The sequence below is a fragment of the Agelaius tricolor genome, unplaced genomic scaffold, assembly GCF_023055355.1.
Source record: "Agelaius tricolor isolate 1412-34295 unplaced genomic scaffold, bAgeTri1.0.p SCAF_11, whole genome shotgun sequence".
Taxonomy (NCBI): Eukaryota; Metazoa; Chordata; class Aves; order Passeriformes; family Icteridae; genus Agelaius; species Agelaius tricolor.
The window spans coordinates 24,677,244-24,693,513 of record NW_027269271.1 but is presented as its reverse complement, the minus strand read 5'-3'; the positions used below and the strand labels follow the sequence as shown (position 1 = coordinate 24,693,513).

The 16,270-nt window shown below is 37.7% G+C and overlaps 1 protein-coding gene across 1 annotated transcript in view; it reads left to right on the top strand.

Annotated features, from left to right (window-relative positions):
* FAF1 (Fas associated factor 1) overlaps positions 1–13,472 on the top strand; it is a 147,874-nt gene extending 134,402 nt beyond the window's left edge. The window contains exon 19 of the mRNA XM_071436706.1: positions 10,933–13,472. Within this exon, the coding sequence (XP_071292807.1) occupies positions 10,933–11,016 (84 nt within the window). The 3' untranslated portion in view covers positions 11,017–13,472. The remainder of the gene's footprint in view (positions 1–10,932) is intronic.
* Positions 13,473–16,270: the final 2,798 nt, after the last annotated feature.

The following is a 16,270-nucleotide window of genomic DNA, read 5'->3' as shown; positions in this document are numbered from 1 at the left end:
TCAGCCATGTATGAATCCCGTTGCCATTGTGACCACCAGAGCCACAACAGACAAAAAATATTCCCCAGGGGTTTGCTAACCACTGAGAACTGTAAATGACATCTGTCGTGTTCCCCAGGTTTGGAAAGTTGGAAGCGTGCAACTCCATAAACAGATTTAAAAAAATAAAAATGAGGCATTGTTGAATGGCTTGGAAGAAGTACAGTCAAAGTATATATTCATTGCCTTGGGCTTTGTGGTCTGTAGACACTTAAAAATACACTGTAAGCTATCAAGACCCTTCTGCTGTATGGTATGTCACCCACATGAGTGGGAATCTGTGCTACAAGGACAGAGCACTTGGGATGCTTGTGCTCCAGAAAACAGGAGCATTTAAAATGTCTGTCTTTGAACTATACATAACATTGTTGAAAAAATATGTTTGACAGTATCAGAATTACTTTGCTGGAGTTCTGCTGCAATAAGATAGAAACATGTCTTCTAAAGTTAGTTTGTGGGGTTTTTTCTCTCCTAATCTGCTTTACAATAACATACACACACCCAAAAGTGTTTCTGTCTTATCAAAACAAGGGGATTATCTTCAACCAAATCAACATTTTCTTGTGATAAACTTGTCAGAGCATTTTTACCTGCTATTCAAAGCCATCACTTCTGATACAGTGTTGTTGAAGTACTTTTACATCTTTCATAAATAAAAATTCATTAGTTCTTAGTCCTCTGTTCCAGTTGCTTACACAGATATCCTTAGCTAACTTAAGTTGGTATCATAACCCTACTGTAAATACAAACTTCTACACATGAGTAAATACCCAGATTAACCTTTTCCAGACACTACTTGTAGATTTTAAAGCAGCAGTGACATTCCAAAGCAGTTAAGCACATGCAGTGACTTGTTATTGGGTCTTTGTCACTGGCTGTGTTGTTCTTTCTACCCGTGCTGAAATTAGATATTAACCAGCTCCTCTCTCAGTGCCTCAGCACCACATCTTGTACCACCAGTGAGTGTCACAAATGTGAGCTTGGGGCAGCTGGGAGCTCGTGCCTCAGACTCTGGAAATGCTGGCAAGCACATCTTTGGGAGTGAAAAGCTGTATTGTATTTCTTGGCAAAGAAATTTCAATGCAAAGAATGTATTTCTTGTATTCTTAAATACACCTGCAAAGGCTTCGTGGGAACAAGTGTGTGTGCTGTTAAATGTGTGTGCTGATTTCAGAGTTACAGTTCCCTGTCTTCCAGAAATCACATCTAACTATAACAAAAAGAGCTTGCTTTATGTCTATTCGTGTGCTCAGTCAACCTTCTAGTTCAGTATTTAGGTCCCTTTCTCTTAAAAGCCTTCCCAAACTCTGACTTTGGTTCAGTATTTAGGTCCCTTTCTCTTAACAGTCTTCATAAACTCTGACTTATTGCAGCAAAACTCCAGCAAAGTAATACTGACACTTTCAAACATATTTTTTTCAAAAATGTTGTGTACAGTTTAAATCCAAACTCTGACTTTGCTGGTCCTCTTGACCTCCCAGCTGCAGGATCCTCCTTCTCCCAGTGCCTTGGAGACCTCCAGATACTCAGTTCCTCCCTTACTTCAGTGATGGTGATGTGCACAAGCCTTCCTAAAACTGTTAACATCTTACAGGGTGGGCATTTTATCCCACTAGGCAAGAAGCTGAAGTGGACCATAGCTGAAACCATAAGAGGAATGTGCAGAAAATTACCCAAACTGGGCTTCAGCCACCCTTCTAGGGTTAATATGTTTGTGAATGTTCTGTGGTGTCTCTCTGAAAGGGAGGGCCAGACATGATTCCTCCTTCTAAGTGCTATATTTGAAAGACTGAATTTATTAATTTCTCACAAAAAAACAAAATTTCAAGGTATAATTTCTGCTGCTGATTTCTCCTTGAGGTGGAGCATTAGTTATGTATTTGAGAGTATGCCTTCTGCAGACATGGTATTAGAGACTTAAGCTCTTTATTTACTGTATCTGGAAGCCTTGGTAAGCCAAGACTTGTACAGTATTTCACATTTTATATTGCTGAGCCACAGCTTAGGATCAGGTGGCAGTTAAGTCACTTAAGGTTATTTAAATGCATCTAAAATGTTGCTTAATAATTCAGAACCAGTTTGCTCTGTTTAGAGTATTAAGATTTTTTAAATCCTTTTAATTAACCAATTTCAACAGCAGTTTAAATAAACAGAAACAAAAAATCTCCCTTGAAAGTGCATAAGATAAATTTAACTCAAATTGCATGTCAATTTAAATCAGATATGATCAGGATTTCAGTAAATTTAGGGCCAGGCAATTCACAGTTTTGGGAGTATTTGGGAATAGAATAATGGTAAGATATTCCTCCAAACCTAAATGTGATTTTTCATTCCTGTGCTTTGGCAAGATTAATCCTCTTTGATGCTCACAGTGGTGAAAATAATGCCACAGGATAGTAAGTTTAGCTGCAGCACTTGCTGTGGAGTCCTCTGAGCAGGGAATTGCCCTTTGATGTTCTCAAAAAGGTGATGTTGGAGCATGGTCCTTATATTGTTATGCCAGGCAGTTTGACAATTTTGTGTATGAGTTCTGGCAGCTGTTCTTTGTAGGGATTGCTCTGAATTTCACCCTGTGCAAACTACTGCCTTCAGATAACTTACTTTTAAACTCATTAGGGAGTGTTGAAACTTTCTAAATAGTTCATGAAAGAGTTTAATGTCCAGGACCATCTTTGGCTTTTAACATTCCTCCACCTAGTCATGATCTTGATGGAAAAATGGAAATGTTATTGTGATAAAGGATTTGTGCAGTGTCACAGCTACACTCTATAGTATTTTTAGTAATTTCACGTAAATCAGGAAAACAACTTAAATATCTGTTTTATAGCAGAAGAGCATTTCAGATGAATGAAATATTTTTTCTGATAGGTTCAAAGAATTTTGAAAATTACATGTGATACCTGTAATTTTTCCAGTCATTTCAGTTACTGCTATTTATCTTTCCTACTAAACCAAGTAGTAGTCATTTCTTTTAATTCACATAATTTAAATTTTTTCTGGTCAGTGATGTCATGTGCTTACTCTGATCTAGTTTACCAAGGCCACAGCCACCTACAATGGTAGATGTCCTTCTTCCTATCATTCACAGCTTTCCTTAAGTCAATACTACCTGCCCTTGTCTTTCCTCTCCTTTCAAGATCTGTTGTTATTTTATTTATCCAAGCAGTTAGGTTTGGTTTAGTTAAGACACTGAGAAGTTGCCTAAGCAAATTGGCCATTCCAGACTGGCATATTCCCATGCCTCTTTTGCAGCCTGGTTTCTGACTGTTCTTCCTGATGACTTGTAACAGTGGAGGGATTGGGAAGATTAACCTCGAGTGTGAGAGGAAAGGACACTGAAGCATTTGTAGCTCCCAGATTTTCCTGCTTTTAACAAGTTTGTTGCTCACAAAGAACAGGATCACAGTTTTTTGGTCAGCACCTAAAAAAGGGAGTAGGTAACATTCTTGCTTTGGTGAAGTCAGTGGTAGCACCTGAGAGAATGTTAAGTATATTTTGCTTCTTGAAACATGATGTTTACTTTTGTGGAAATATAATTTCCATATAGGTAGTAAAAAATTCTGTAAATATTGCAGAAAGATTTTTCACAATGTTTTCTTCCAAGAAAGACAGACTTGATGTGTTTTTTTAGACCCAGTGTCTTTACATAAATAAGTGATCCAAAGTGAAAGATTCAAGCGCTTCTTGTATCGAGTCGCTGAAAGGAGATCTCATCTCACAGATGTAAGAAAAGAAGTAGAATTGCATTCTGTAGATCAATATAGTTTCTGATCTCTCACAGCAGCTCTGTTTGAGTACAGGGACTGTCTAACCAGTTTCAGGAAATAGGTGTGCATTTCAGATGAGCCCTTTTCCTCAGGGCTCACTGGAGTCAGCCAGTGCTGAATGCTCACGCGGAGCGCGAGCTCTCCGTGAATCATCCTCATTAGTTAGCCCAGTGACTAATGCCAACCATGGCATTCATGTATTCCACCCAAGAGCCCTTCAGTACACATCCCTCACACCCAAAGTGCTCTTTTATTCAGCACTGCCCCATTTTACAAAACATTTATAGCAGGGGAGCCACGTTATTGTTCCCAGGACGATGCCTTAGTTAAGCTGTAGAGCTTTGCTCTTGCATATAACCTTATCCAGAATAAACTGGGGCTAAGATATTTTGTACTTTTTCTCCAGAATTCATGTTTAATATCAATTTTGTGGACTTTTTTTGACCCATGTAGAAAGAAAATGAAATTATAAAATACCAATAGAGAGCCTTTGTACTGGTATGATACTAAGACTGCTGTGTCTGGTTACCAGAAAATTTAATGATCTCCTGCTGTTTTGGTAATTGCATAAGTAATGCATCAAACTAAATCACCAAAGCAGTCCTAGGCCCTCTCTTTATTCCATTTGCCTGTCTACCAATCACAATGTTATACTGTAGATATCATTGTGATATCTGAACATCTTAATCCTTTGAACTGGTGATAAAAATCCTTTTGGATTGTTCTTTCATGCAATTATAATTAAGTGCACATGAATCCAATCCTGGGCTGTTCTTCTGTGAGTGGCTGCTGTGTTCCCATCCATTCCCCTCTGGGATGTATGCAAAGCAAAGTTCTTACAGTTCATTTGGAGCACTATAAATGTATTTATATGTTTTCCAACTTCCAGAGGATGTGGCTGTTTGCTTCCTTTCAGCTCTTCATCGATCTCCAGAGTGAAAGCTGTAGTATTTCTGGGGATGTCATCTCTTTTCTGTGTAGCTAGTACATTTTAAAAGAATTAAATACATGAATAGTTGTTAGTTCACTATAAGCACACAGGCAGCAGTGCCCATTAGTAATGGACTGTTTTGCTCCCTGGCACAGCAGAAAGGTATACAAATGTTCTCATCTGTAAATGCCAATACTTGAACTTTCTCTGCTCAACAAGGAAAATGACGGTAAACAGCATGAGGGAGAAGGTAGTGGAGCTCCTCTTCCTGCAGGAATAGACAAGGTCCAGGGTTTTCTATCACCTTCTCTTTTTCTGAGAAACTACACAGAGAATTCCTGAAGAAATCAAAGATTTCAAACCAGAAAGAAGGAAGGAAAGAAAGCAGAAAATCTGAGGAGAGCTTTACAGCACCTTGCTCTTCCTCAAAGCCTGAAGTCCTCCAGCCTTGGAGTTGTGGCCACTGTGGGAGCATTAATGTCAGGTCAGGACCTGCATGTGACTCCTCTGACTGACTCCAGCTCCATCTTCTAGCTCTCAAGGCAGCTTGTGTAATACTTGAGCACCATTAGCACCACAACAATAAAAGTCACATTATTCAGAGAGGCTTTTCTTAATTGAAATACTTTTGTGTTTGCACTTCTGCCAAAATGAAAGAGCAGCTCGGTTGTTGTTGAAAATCAGCTCTTTGAAAGGCTAGAGGGGGATGCAGCCTTTTTATAGTGATTTTTTAAAGTGAGATTAGTTCTTGGAAAGAAATGTAAAACAAATGTTCAGTGATGTTGGTAACTGGATATATTTTGGCCATATTTTGGGCAAGTACTGATCACTAAACAAAATTTCTGGTCCTTGGCTGAAAAAAGGCACAGAACTGCCTCAGAGCTACCCAGGTGTATACAGCCCTTCCCAAGGCCTCTTGTTGGAAAGTAGATAAACTACAGTTATGTATTTTTTTCATTACTCACTGTTAAAAAGCTATAGGATTAAGGTAAAAATCTGGTATTTTTAAAAACATCGTTAATATTTGGGCTTTATTTAGTTTTGACAAAAAAAGAAATTCATTTTTGTAGGGTTGCTTAAAAACCCTTTGTTTTTAAGCTTTTACTTTTTATGGGGTTGCTTTTGTTTTATAAATATGAAGTATTTATTCCAGCTGAAAAATCAGATTTTCATTTAGAACTTTTAAAAGCACCAGATAGTCCAGGTGCCACTATACAAATACAGAAACAGTGAGTTTGGGCTTATCCTTGTTGTTTGCACCACCCTGTCATTACATTTAGTGTTTTAGAAAACAGGGGAGAACACAGTTGCTGTCTTAATTTACTGTCAAGTGAGTCAAGTAGTGCAAGAGAGGCTAATCAGCCTTCACTGATGAAAATCTATGCAGCTTTTTTTTTTTTTAATACAAATTATGTTAAGGCAATGAAAACTTAGACTCTGTGTCAAGGCTGCATCTCGGAGCACTGCACGGCTTTCCAAGGGAAAAAGGGGAACCATGCTCCAAGTAGAGGATACAGCATCCCAATTTTCTGATTTATCAACAGCTTCTGCTTTGCTTAGTAAACGTGTTTTTTAATATGCTTAATGTAAAATATGTTTTGGGAAAACCTATTGAGAAAAATAAGAGTCAGTGTGATGTATTGGATTAAAGCTTTGTATTTATATCGAGGCTACAAGTCTTTTACTATGACATATTTTTCCTTGTTTGTGACGGCTTTCTTCAATTCAGATGTAAATTATCTCCAAGTTTATTCAACTAAGCCCAATCTAATTGCATATATTTCTATAAAGTAACTCTAGTTTTGTTTGTTGCTCAAGTTGAGCGTATTATCTGTGTAACCCAGACATATTTCAATAGGTAGAAAGGATTCACTGTATTTGTTTGTGTGTCACTCTGAAAATATAGTTTTTTAAACAGATCTGGTACTTTACCAGGTGTGCCTTTAAGTAATTTCTATTGCATTTATACTTTAGGAGGATTAGAAAAGAGAGTAAAAGAACTCTTTGTCCGTTAGATTCATTAAATGTATTCATGCGTGTGTAAGTGGTATAGAGGCTGTGCTGCTCGGGAATCAGATCCTTGTCCTAGGGTGGAGAGAAAGGTGAAGGGTGTGATATTTACTGCTTGTGTAAGTGTCATAATAATTGTGTATTTGATTCTTTATTTTTAAATTACCTTCCTGGGCATTAAGCCATTTTTTTTGTGTTTATCTTTTCCCCGCAGAGTTAGGGAGGGTAAGGAACCACACCTTGTAAGTGGTAAAAGTACAGCTGCTCAGGATGTGAGTGTGTAATAGAACAGATGGGTCAGCAAAGGTGAAGAAAGAAATAACTCACATGTTATTCTAGAAGGAAAAAGACTTTGCTATAAAAATGTATTAAAATGCTGTTTAAGCTAGCATTAGTTTTCATTTTTGGTTTATCTAAAAACCCAATTAACTTACTCAGAATGAAGTGTAAGCAGCTACTACAGTCTTATAGGAGTATAAGAGTTAACATCACTGCCTTGTGCCTTGCAGAGTCATAAATAATTGGAACTTCTGAGTGGTACAGAAGTAGTTCAACTAGCTAGTGCTTAGTTGGAATAATCACCATAGAATTCACTTAAACAAATACTTAGATGATAACCTCCCTGGCACCAAACCAACACTGGTTGTGTAACAAGGCTCTTTAAAAGATGAAGCCATAGCTCCAGTGCACCAAAACCTAAGGTCCCATAAAACTGAATCCATAGTTGGAATAAAAGTTTTGTTTATCAGCTTGAACCTATTTCAGTGAAAGCAGCTCAATGGCAAGATCTAATGTGGCAGAAATGAAGTCCTGTAGCACCTCTGGTCATGTTGCTGGAGGGAATATTCCCCGAAGGGAAGGGAGTGTTCAGGTTTGCACAGAAAGCCATTTGCCTGAAGATAAAATCTCCTGGGGCACTCTCTGTGTTCAGGGCTTTGGGACAGCCCTGAATGCACCTGCATGGAATTGTACAGGGTTCTGTGAGCTTGAATGTCAGTAATTTTGCTGTCACTTGTGTTACATTCTCTGCTTCTGGACACTAAGTCCCTCCTCTGCCACCCTCCTCACCAGATAAGTTTGGAACGCTTTACAGTCTCTTTTCAAGGGGTTTTAGTTCATGTTCCATTATAATATAAAGTATTAGGCATTAGCAAACCCACAAAAGATTTGAAAAGTACATTCAGCTGGTTTCACAGTGTGATGCATGAGGTGACTCCTGGAGTGTGTGGTTGTGACTGGTAGAAAGTCAGTTATTGTAGGACTTGAAGATACAGATTAAAATGTACCTTTAGCATTTGTTAAGGCCTTTAATGCTGAAGGTGAATTTTGAACCTTAATCAAGGAAGTATTCATTCTGCCACAAAGGTGGAATAGATGAAATCAGATTCGATATCTAAGCATACTTAGATACTTCCTGTGTAATTGCTAACAGTATAGAATAAATCTTCAACTACTAAAGGTGTAGGGCTTTGGGACAGTGTAACTTATATCATGTGCAGGGCTGTTTTGGAAAGAGCATCATGCAATAGCATCAGAGCCAAAGGATGTCAGCTCTGTGGGCTCCAGAATTTATACTAATGGTAATGAAACAAGGCACATAGATACACATCTAAAGGCATTCTATACTTTTCATTTTAAATGATGCACATAAATGTAAGTGAATGAGATTCAGTTAGAACACTACACTGAACACACCTTTGCAGGCTACAGCTCTTTCCTTTGATCTCTGTTATAGATCATTCTTTGGTTTCTAATTCTGATTTAAAATACTCTAATTTAGAATGCATCTTAGGGTCTTATACTTGATATATTTACAAGAGATACCATTTCTTTTGCTAGGAGATGTGTTCACTAATAAGGCTTCTACTCTTCGTAGTAAACAACATATTTACAAGCCACAAATAACAAAGTAGAAGCTGCAGAAGGGTTGTGGTGTGATAATTAAGTACAATGGCGACCCATATGAACAGAAAATGCCAAGGAGCTAAAACAAAGCAACAACAGCTTTGTTTGTTGACAGATGTAGGAGCCATATTGTTAGTTAATTGGGTAATGGTGTAAACATTTGCAAACTCTGCTGTCCCTCAGTGAATTAAGCAGCACACTGAAATTATGGTGAAAAGCTGCACAGTCCTTGTGCTGCAGGTACTCCAGAAGGCTCCCAGGACCCTTCTCACTGAAAAGGAACATCCTGTGTTGTTGTTATTTAAGACACTTGAAGTTTGCAAACCTTAGCTTAGGACTTCTATCTTGAATTATGCTCAAGTGAATAACACATTTCCATATGGTCACAGCCTGGAAGGTTGTGTTCAGTGCCCAGGCACACTCTTGAGATTTTTTTTTCCAAGTGCAAAAGAGACGTGTTATGACTTTCCCGCCTTTTCTTCCAAAACAAAAAAAACAAACAAAAAAAAAAACCAAAAAAAAAAAAAAAAAAAAAAAAAAGAAAAACCCCAACAAAATGGTTGCAGGATTTGAAAACAGAGATGCCTGAATTAATATGGGCTTGTACTGAAAAGAAGGAAAATTGCTTCTCTCAGGTGCCCAATGCCTCAGAAGCTGTGAATTGCACAGACCCCTCTTTACCTCACTCCCTGCTCAGTAACAGACTGTAGCAGAATACCAAAACATTAAAAAATGCTACAAGATAGTTAATTAGCATACTTCTGTAATCACAAACTTAAATGCACTACTTTGGCTGTTTTTTACATAACAGGTTTGCTTTCGTAGATAATAACCTTTCAATAATTCAAGCAGCATCTGTGCAGGAATGCATAATTGGACTGTAGATAATAGGAATCTAAAATTGACTCTGGTTTTTGTAAATTATTTTTCTCTTCAGACATTTAGCAGTAGCTCCCCACAGTACATGAAGTTTAAGAAAATATGTTCCTGCTTTGGGAATAAAAATAATACGTCTCTTTGGTTTTTGGTGTTGGTTTGGTTTGGTTTTTAATTATTTCATTAAAAAAAAATCTGCTGCAGTCAGATGAAATTACACTGATTTTGATGGTCTTAGGAAGTGATAAGCCTTGAATGTTTGTTTAAATTGTAATTTTTCCCTAATTATTCAATAAGACAATAGAAATGCAAATATATTTCAAGTTTGCCATATTTATTTGGGGGGAGAGAATGAGAAGTTACCTATTTGTTAATAGGTAAAAGGAATAGTAAATTAGGCTTTTAAGAAAATTACACAAACATTTCTTACTAATTCATAGCATTTCATGTGCTGGACTCTTAATGTTTTCTCAAAACATTTTTAGAAAGCAGTGACATGTTTTGATCATAGGTGAAACAAATTTAACTTTGGAAAAAATGCTTATTGGCATGGCATCTGCATTTATACCTATGGCATAAGACTAATAATCTGTTATTCACAAGCAGACTTCTGATAACTGTGTGCTCACCCAGCAAAATAAACCAAAACAGAATTATCAGGGAAAATAAGTTTAAAAATAGAAGGGAAATATTTCAGAAAATGGTTCATCTTTCTACATGAAGCTTTGCAGTATTCTGAAGGATGTCACAGAATTGGCTTGTAAACTTGAGTGGCAGGACACTGGGACACTTGTTGTCATTAATTTGTCTATATAGGGGAATATATTGTGTAATAACCACACAATTAAAGAGTTTTATCCCAGCCTGGGATGATTGAGGTGTCTGGAAAACATTGAAGTGAGTGAAGGCTGGGTGTTCCACCACGTGACTTGGAGCAAGAAAGGGAGAAGGAAAATAAGGTTTCCCTTTTCAATGGAGAGATCCTGTCGGGTTGGCTGTGCTGCTTGCACCATCAGTTTGACTGAAATTTTGAGATGATTATCTAGGAGTGCAGTTTTGTTTTTCATCTTAACTCTTGTGTTCTAGTAAACTTTCCAAAACTTCTTAACTTTGACAGAAATAGATTAGTGCATAAGTTTATGGTGGAGAGCCAGACCTTCTTGGAATTAATGTCAGGGATTCTGGTTTTCTATTATTCTGTTCATTCTTATTACAAAAGAGTACTTGTAACAACAACAGAAAACACAAAATATATTTCTTAATCTGCATCCTGGAAAATAATACTCACTGCTTCAGTTGTCATTGATGGAGGGACTCAAAAATCTTCCCAGTAAAAGTCTGCACTGTGAAGATAAACAATCCAAAAGTCTACTTACACATATCTTTGTGTTCATGTATTTACAGGTGACCCAGCTGGATCCAAATAAATCATTACTGGAGGTAAAACTGTATCCTCAAGAAACCCTTTTCCTAGAGGCAAAAGAATAGCTCAAACAAGATTGTAGGACTAATCATCCTTTGATAAGCCAGAGGCACAGCATCGAGAGGAAGACTTCTCTGAGCACCACCTTGTACTGACATCCAGCTCAATTCCATGTCACAAGTTTGCCTCTTGCAAGAATCCTGAGAAATTGAAAAAAACAAACATAGCTACTTAAAGTTTCACATACATGAGTATATGTTTCCAACCTCATTTAAATGAGCAGAGGATAAAGTTCTGCTATGAACACTGAACATTATGATTCTGTTGCTCACTTATCATCCAGCTTTTGTTATAATTAATGCACTGTTAAAATGTGAGTGATTGTTAAGTAGAATTTTTACTCCTCAAATGCCCCTTTTTCACCAAGAAATCTTGGACATTTCTGCCTGTACTTTTGACACTAGAATGCTGTATATTTGATATCTCACTGAGCCAGTGCTCTCATATATATGCATTTTATTTCTGTGTTTGAATTTCTACTTTGTCAACTAATTTAAAAAGGCAGAAAAGAAAATTAATGGGACATTCTCAGCCATGGAAATTTAACAGTATTATAGTAGAAAGCATATAATTTTTGTTAGTACTTTCTGACTTCTTTGATAAGATGTAAGGTTTTGTTTGGAGAATATAGTTTGACATATATGCGAGATATTTATTTACTGGTTCTGCTTTGGGTCTCAGTTCCAATTCAGTTTAGGAAGTATTTTCCATTACATTGCAGTGTGAAACTGCTTATTGCATGATGTGAATATTTAAATAACATTAGACATGGCCAGTACCAGAAACCTGGTATCTTGCCAACACTTCAGGAATCAGCTGATATTGAATATCAGCTGTTAAAAACCTTTCAAATACCATATACAAAAGTTCTTTATTTCTCCTTGTGAAAGAAAGGGCAGTTCCCATTCTAGCAGTTTTTCTTCATTCTGGCACTTGCTTGTCTCCTATTACTCTGCTGGTTTAAAGCACCTTGTTTGGTTCATCAAACAATGGGTATTTTAAGGGGTGGTGTAATAAGAAATCTGCCTTATTGTTGCACACTTTGGACATATTAACAATACATTATTGATCCCATCTCAAATTAAAGAAATCGTAGTTCTCTTGTCTGAAATGTATGCACCAGCTACCTGCTACCTGACATGGAAAAATCTGGTACTCTAAATTTCTCAACCATAGAATGAGCATACTGAGGCTAAGACCATAATGTGCAGTTGATGCCAAACCTGCATCAAAACTGGTTTGTTTAGGAGTTTTTCTTCTCTTTTTTTTTTCTTTTTTTTGTTTGTTTTTGTTTTATGTCGGAGCTTGCAGGACAGTGCACAATAGGACTACAGGATCATCATCTGCTAAACTATTTTTTTTTTTCATTTAAAGCCTGGCACATTGTTTTCCATCTATGTTTATATGTAATTCATAGTGTTTATTTTAGCTGAATGAGTTCTGATTTGAAAATTTTATACTAAGCTAAAACCAGTTGCACACATCTTTTAGACTTTCTTTTTCTCTTTGGAAGGATGGTGATATAAAATTAAATGTATGCCTATTATTAAGATGTTAGTGATGCTGATATATTGTTACCTTTACCAAAAATGCGAATTTCTGAGCGGGCAAAGCCTTATTCTACCTTTTATAATTCTGTAATTAGTGAGTGCTACACCAGACACTTTTAGAAGTGAAGTATCTATGACAAACAAAAGGTTTAGAAGTGTAAGCAAATCCTAATAATTTGCAGTTCACAAATAAAAGAATTCCTAGCCAATAGAATGATAAACGTATGTGTAGTGGAAAGCTGAATGCAGACGCTTCATCCTGAACTTTCGTTTTCTTACCCAAAAAAAAGAAAATTCCACTGCGTTTATTAAATAAGAAATTAACATGGATTGCAAATTGGGGTGATGCTGTTTCTACAAACAATCACAGTAAACATACAGCAGGATTTTAAAGTGATGCATATCTTTTTTTTTTTTTTCTTCTTCTAAGCTGGCTATTGAGGAAAGGAGTTGCTGAAATAGTGCTTCACGAAGCAAAGCGACCTTTCAGCTAACTTGTTTATATTAATCTGTTCTGTTTAACTTCTGTTTGATCTCATCAGGCTGTTTTCTCTCACTCGACTTGATTTCTGTATTTTGACTATATATTCTTTACTTTGATACTAGTTTTATAAAGTTATTAAATGTGGCTTGAATATTTGTTGAACTTGTTGAAGTCAGTGCTCCCAGGGTTGTTTGGCTTTTTTTTTTTTCTTCTAAACTCCATTATTTTTTCCCTCATTTTGTTCATATTGCAAATACACTGTCATTATCAAAATGTTCTAGTGATAATTAACTGGAAGTGTTCAAAGTGGTGGCATTACTTCCCTCTGATATAAAGATTTTGAGATCACTATACAGGGATCATTCTGCCACAACGTAAACAAGTGTATCGCTCTTTAAATAAAACGTTCATGATTTTGGTCCTTAAATACTTTGGGCCTGATTTCAAGAAGCAACCATGTCGAGTCACCTTTCTGAATCACACCATCAGCATAAACCAATCCCTGTGTAGAAATATTAATATTCTATGCCATCATTTTCTGCTCTCCTGGTATTCACTTCACACGCTCTGCTGGCATGGATAATCCTCTAGTCACTCGAATTTTGTAATTCAGTATTACCCTAGAACTGTAACACCATTGCTACAGAGCACATCCCTGATTCTGCCTTTTTATCTTCAGGTTCTTCACATTAATGGATTACCATTAAGGTGATTAATGCATTAGTTTTAAGTCTTAGGGAATTACTGTTGCTGGAAGGAATCCCGTGCGATGCGTCGGCTTCCGTGGCTCGTGGGGTGAAGGTGGGGCACGCTCTGGTTTTGGGAGAAACTTCCTGCCTGTTGACAGTGGTGTTTGAAATCATTATTAGAGACCATGCAGAACACAGTGTTTGCTCTGTGCTCTCTACATGTGCACCCTTCAGCTCAGTGGGAGTGCTGAGGATGTTTCTAATGGATCTGTGTTGGGGGGTCTGTCTGTCCTTTTTAATGTAGCAGAAGAGGACATTGGCTTTCATAAACTGTACCTACTCAGTGACATTAGAAACTTAAAATAAATTTTCAATTGCAGCAATATTTCTACTAAACAGTTATATGATTTCACTCTTCCTTATGTAGGGAAACATCAAGTCACAATATCCCAGAGTCACAGGACTGAAGTGTTTCATTATGCAGGCCTTGTGTCCAGGCTCCCTAAACAATGCATGAGAAGATTTCAGTGTCTTAGAACAGCTTCCACAGCAAGCACAAAGCACATCAGTGGCTGTCTCTACACAAGAAGAGTCACTACCAGGCAGAACCAGAACCTGCTTGGAGCACTCAGTGAGAAATGCTGAGGGTGGAGATGTCTTGTGTGTGCCATTCCTCCCTGGGCCAAAGGCTTCCCTTCTTCTGCCCTGCTTCTGGGGGCTCTCAGCTCTCACCAAGATTTTCCACCATTTGACAAAGCAGAGGACACAATTTTATTTGGAAACAGTGATGATGGCCTCCCCTAGAGGAATTTTCACTGATTTTATTTCACACTTTGGTTTTTCCAATATTGTGAGGGCTGAGGAGAGACAAGTTCCTGTGCTGGACATTCCCTAGTCTGCTTCAACACCACCATAGCACAGCTCCTTCTAATGTGTGTGCTGCCCACTAGCAAAGCTGTTTGACTGCCAAAATACAGAATTCCTTTAAGGTCCTCGAGAGGCAGGGTGAAAATCAGTCTTTAGGCTGGCAGCTGTGTGTGCTTGCCTGGGGTGAGCCAACCCAGCCCTTGACAGTGGATGTTCATTGCAGCCATTGGTCTTTTTGAACAAAAGAGCTGAGAGTGGAAACTGGATGTTGATTCTGTACCTGAGTTTAGTTTTATTATTTTGTTTGTATAAAAGAGAAGGCAACTGCAGTAGCCTTAATATTTTTTTTTTCTGGACAGGTCATGAAAGAAAGAGAAATTGCTGTACACTGTACACAGCATGAGAGATTGTTCTCTACCTGAAACTATTTCCCCCACAGATGACAAAGGTGGAGAAATACCAAGTTTAGCACTAAATGTGTCAGGATCCAGGCAGTTTTATATTCAATTTAGTCTGATATAGATGCATACTTCTGCCAGCAGAGCCATCTCTGCCCCTACCTTGCACTGGAACCAGGCAAACTAATTAAAAAGTGACCATTTTTTTCCTGGAGCAGTTTTGAGGCTGATGCAGCTCACTGATGGGAGTCAGTGAAGGTGAGAGGAAGAGGAAGGCAAGGCTGCTCCCCCTGACAGCACTGCTGATTTATGTAGGATGAAATTGATCAGGCTCTTTGAAATAATTTTTTTAATATCTTATTACTACCTTTGTATTTTACATCCTTTTGTTTGGGGGGGGGTTTGATTATTATTTCAAGCAAATTTAATGCTATAAAGGTTTGGCTGTCTAAAATTTCCTTAAGTCTTGTCAAAGTCGGCATCCCAGAATTCAGGAAATGAGAAGGCAGATGAAAGGTCCCTTGAGTGTGTGCAGTGAAGGCAAGGCTCACTCCAGATCCAGCTCTTGGGAGTCACTCCAGACCCTAAAAACACCCTAAAAGTTTCAAAGGGTTTTAATGTCTCATTAGATAGCAGAGAATCCACTCCTTAGCCAGGGCTTTCCTCTGTGGATTCTTTTGTGTAATAAAGACTGAAGTCACACTGCAGCCTTAATATAATTCAATTAAAATGTCACTCAACTGCTAGTTATAGGAGGAGGTTTCATTAGTTCCTGTGATTGCAGAGCTGCTGGTTAACAGAATTGTTATTTTGTACTTAGTACCAGTGAGTTTCCTTCGCTGTTGCCCAGCTCCATGTTGTGACAGTGTTCCCCAGGATCCCACAGCTCACTGTTGTTCCCTTTCCATCCACTCAACTTGAATGGGTTTGTGTTATTTATTGGTAGCAACAGCTCACCACTGATCCCTTTCTCCAGGTGCTGGTGTCTGAGTACCTTGAATGGCACAGGTTCCCACACAGGTTCTTGGGGACATGGCTGGAATCCTCTCACTGTGAAAATTTGTTGATTTCTGCCTCCAGCCATCAAATCTCAGATAATGTTACTTTTCTTTCTTTTTTTTTTTAACTCAAGAAAATATGTTTCCACTGTAGTAAACACTGCGACAAATGACTAGCTTAGTTGTTTCTATTTTTAATAAAAGGAGTCTTTTACACCATAAAAATATCTTCTGGCAGGTTTCCTATTCCATGTATTTTTAATAATCCTTTAC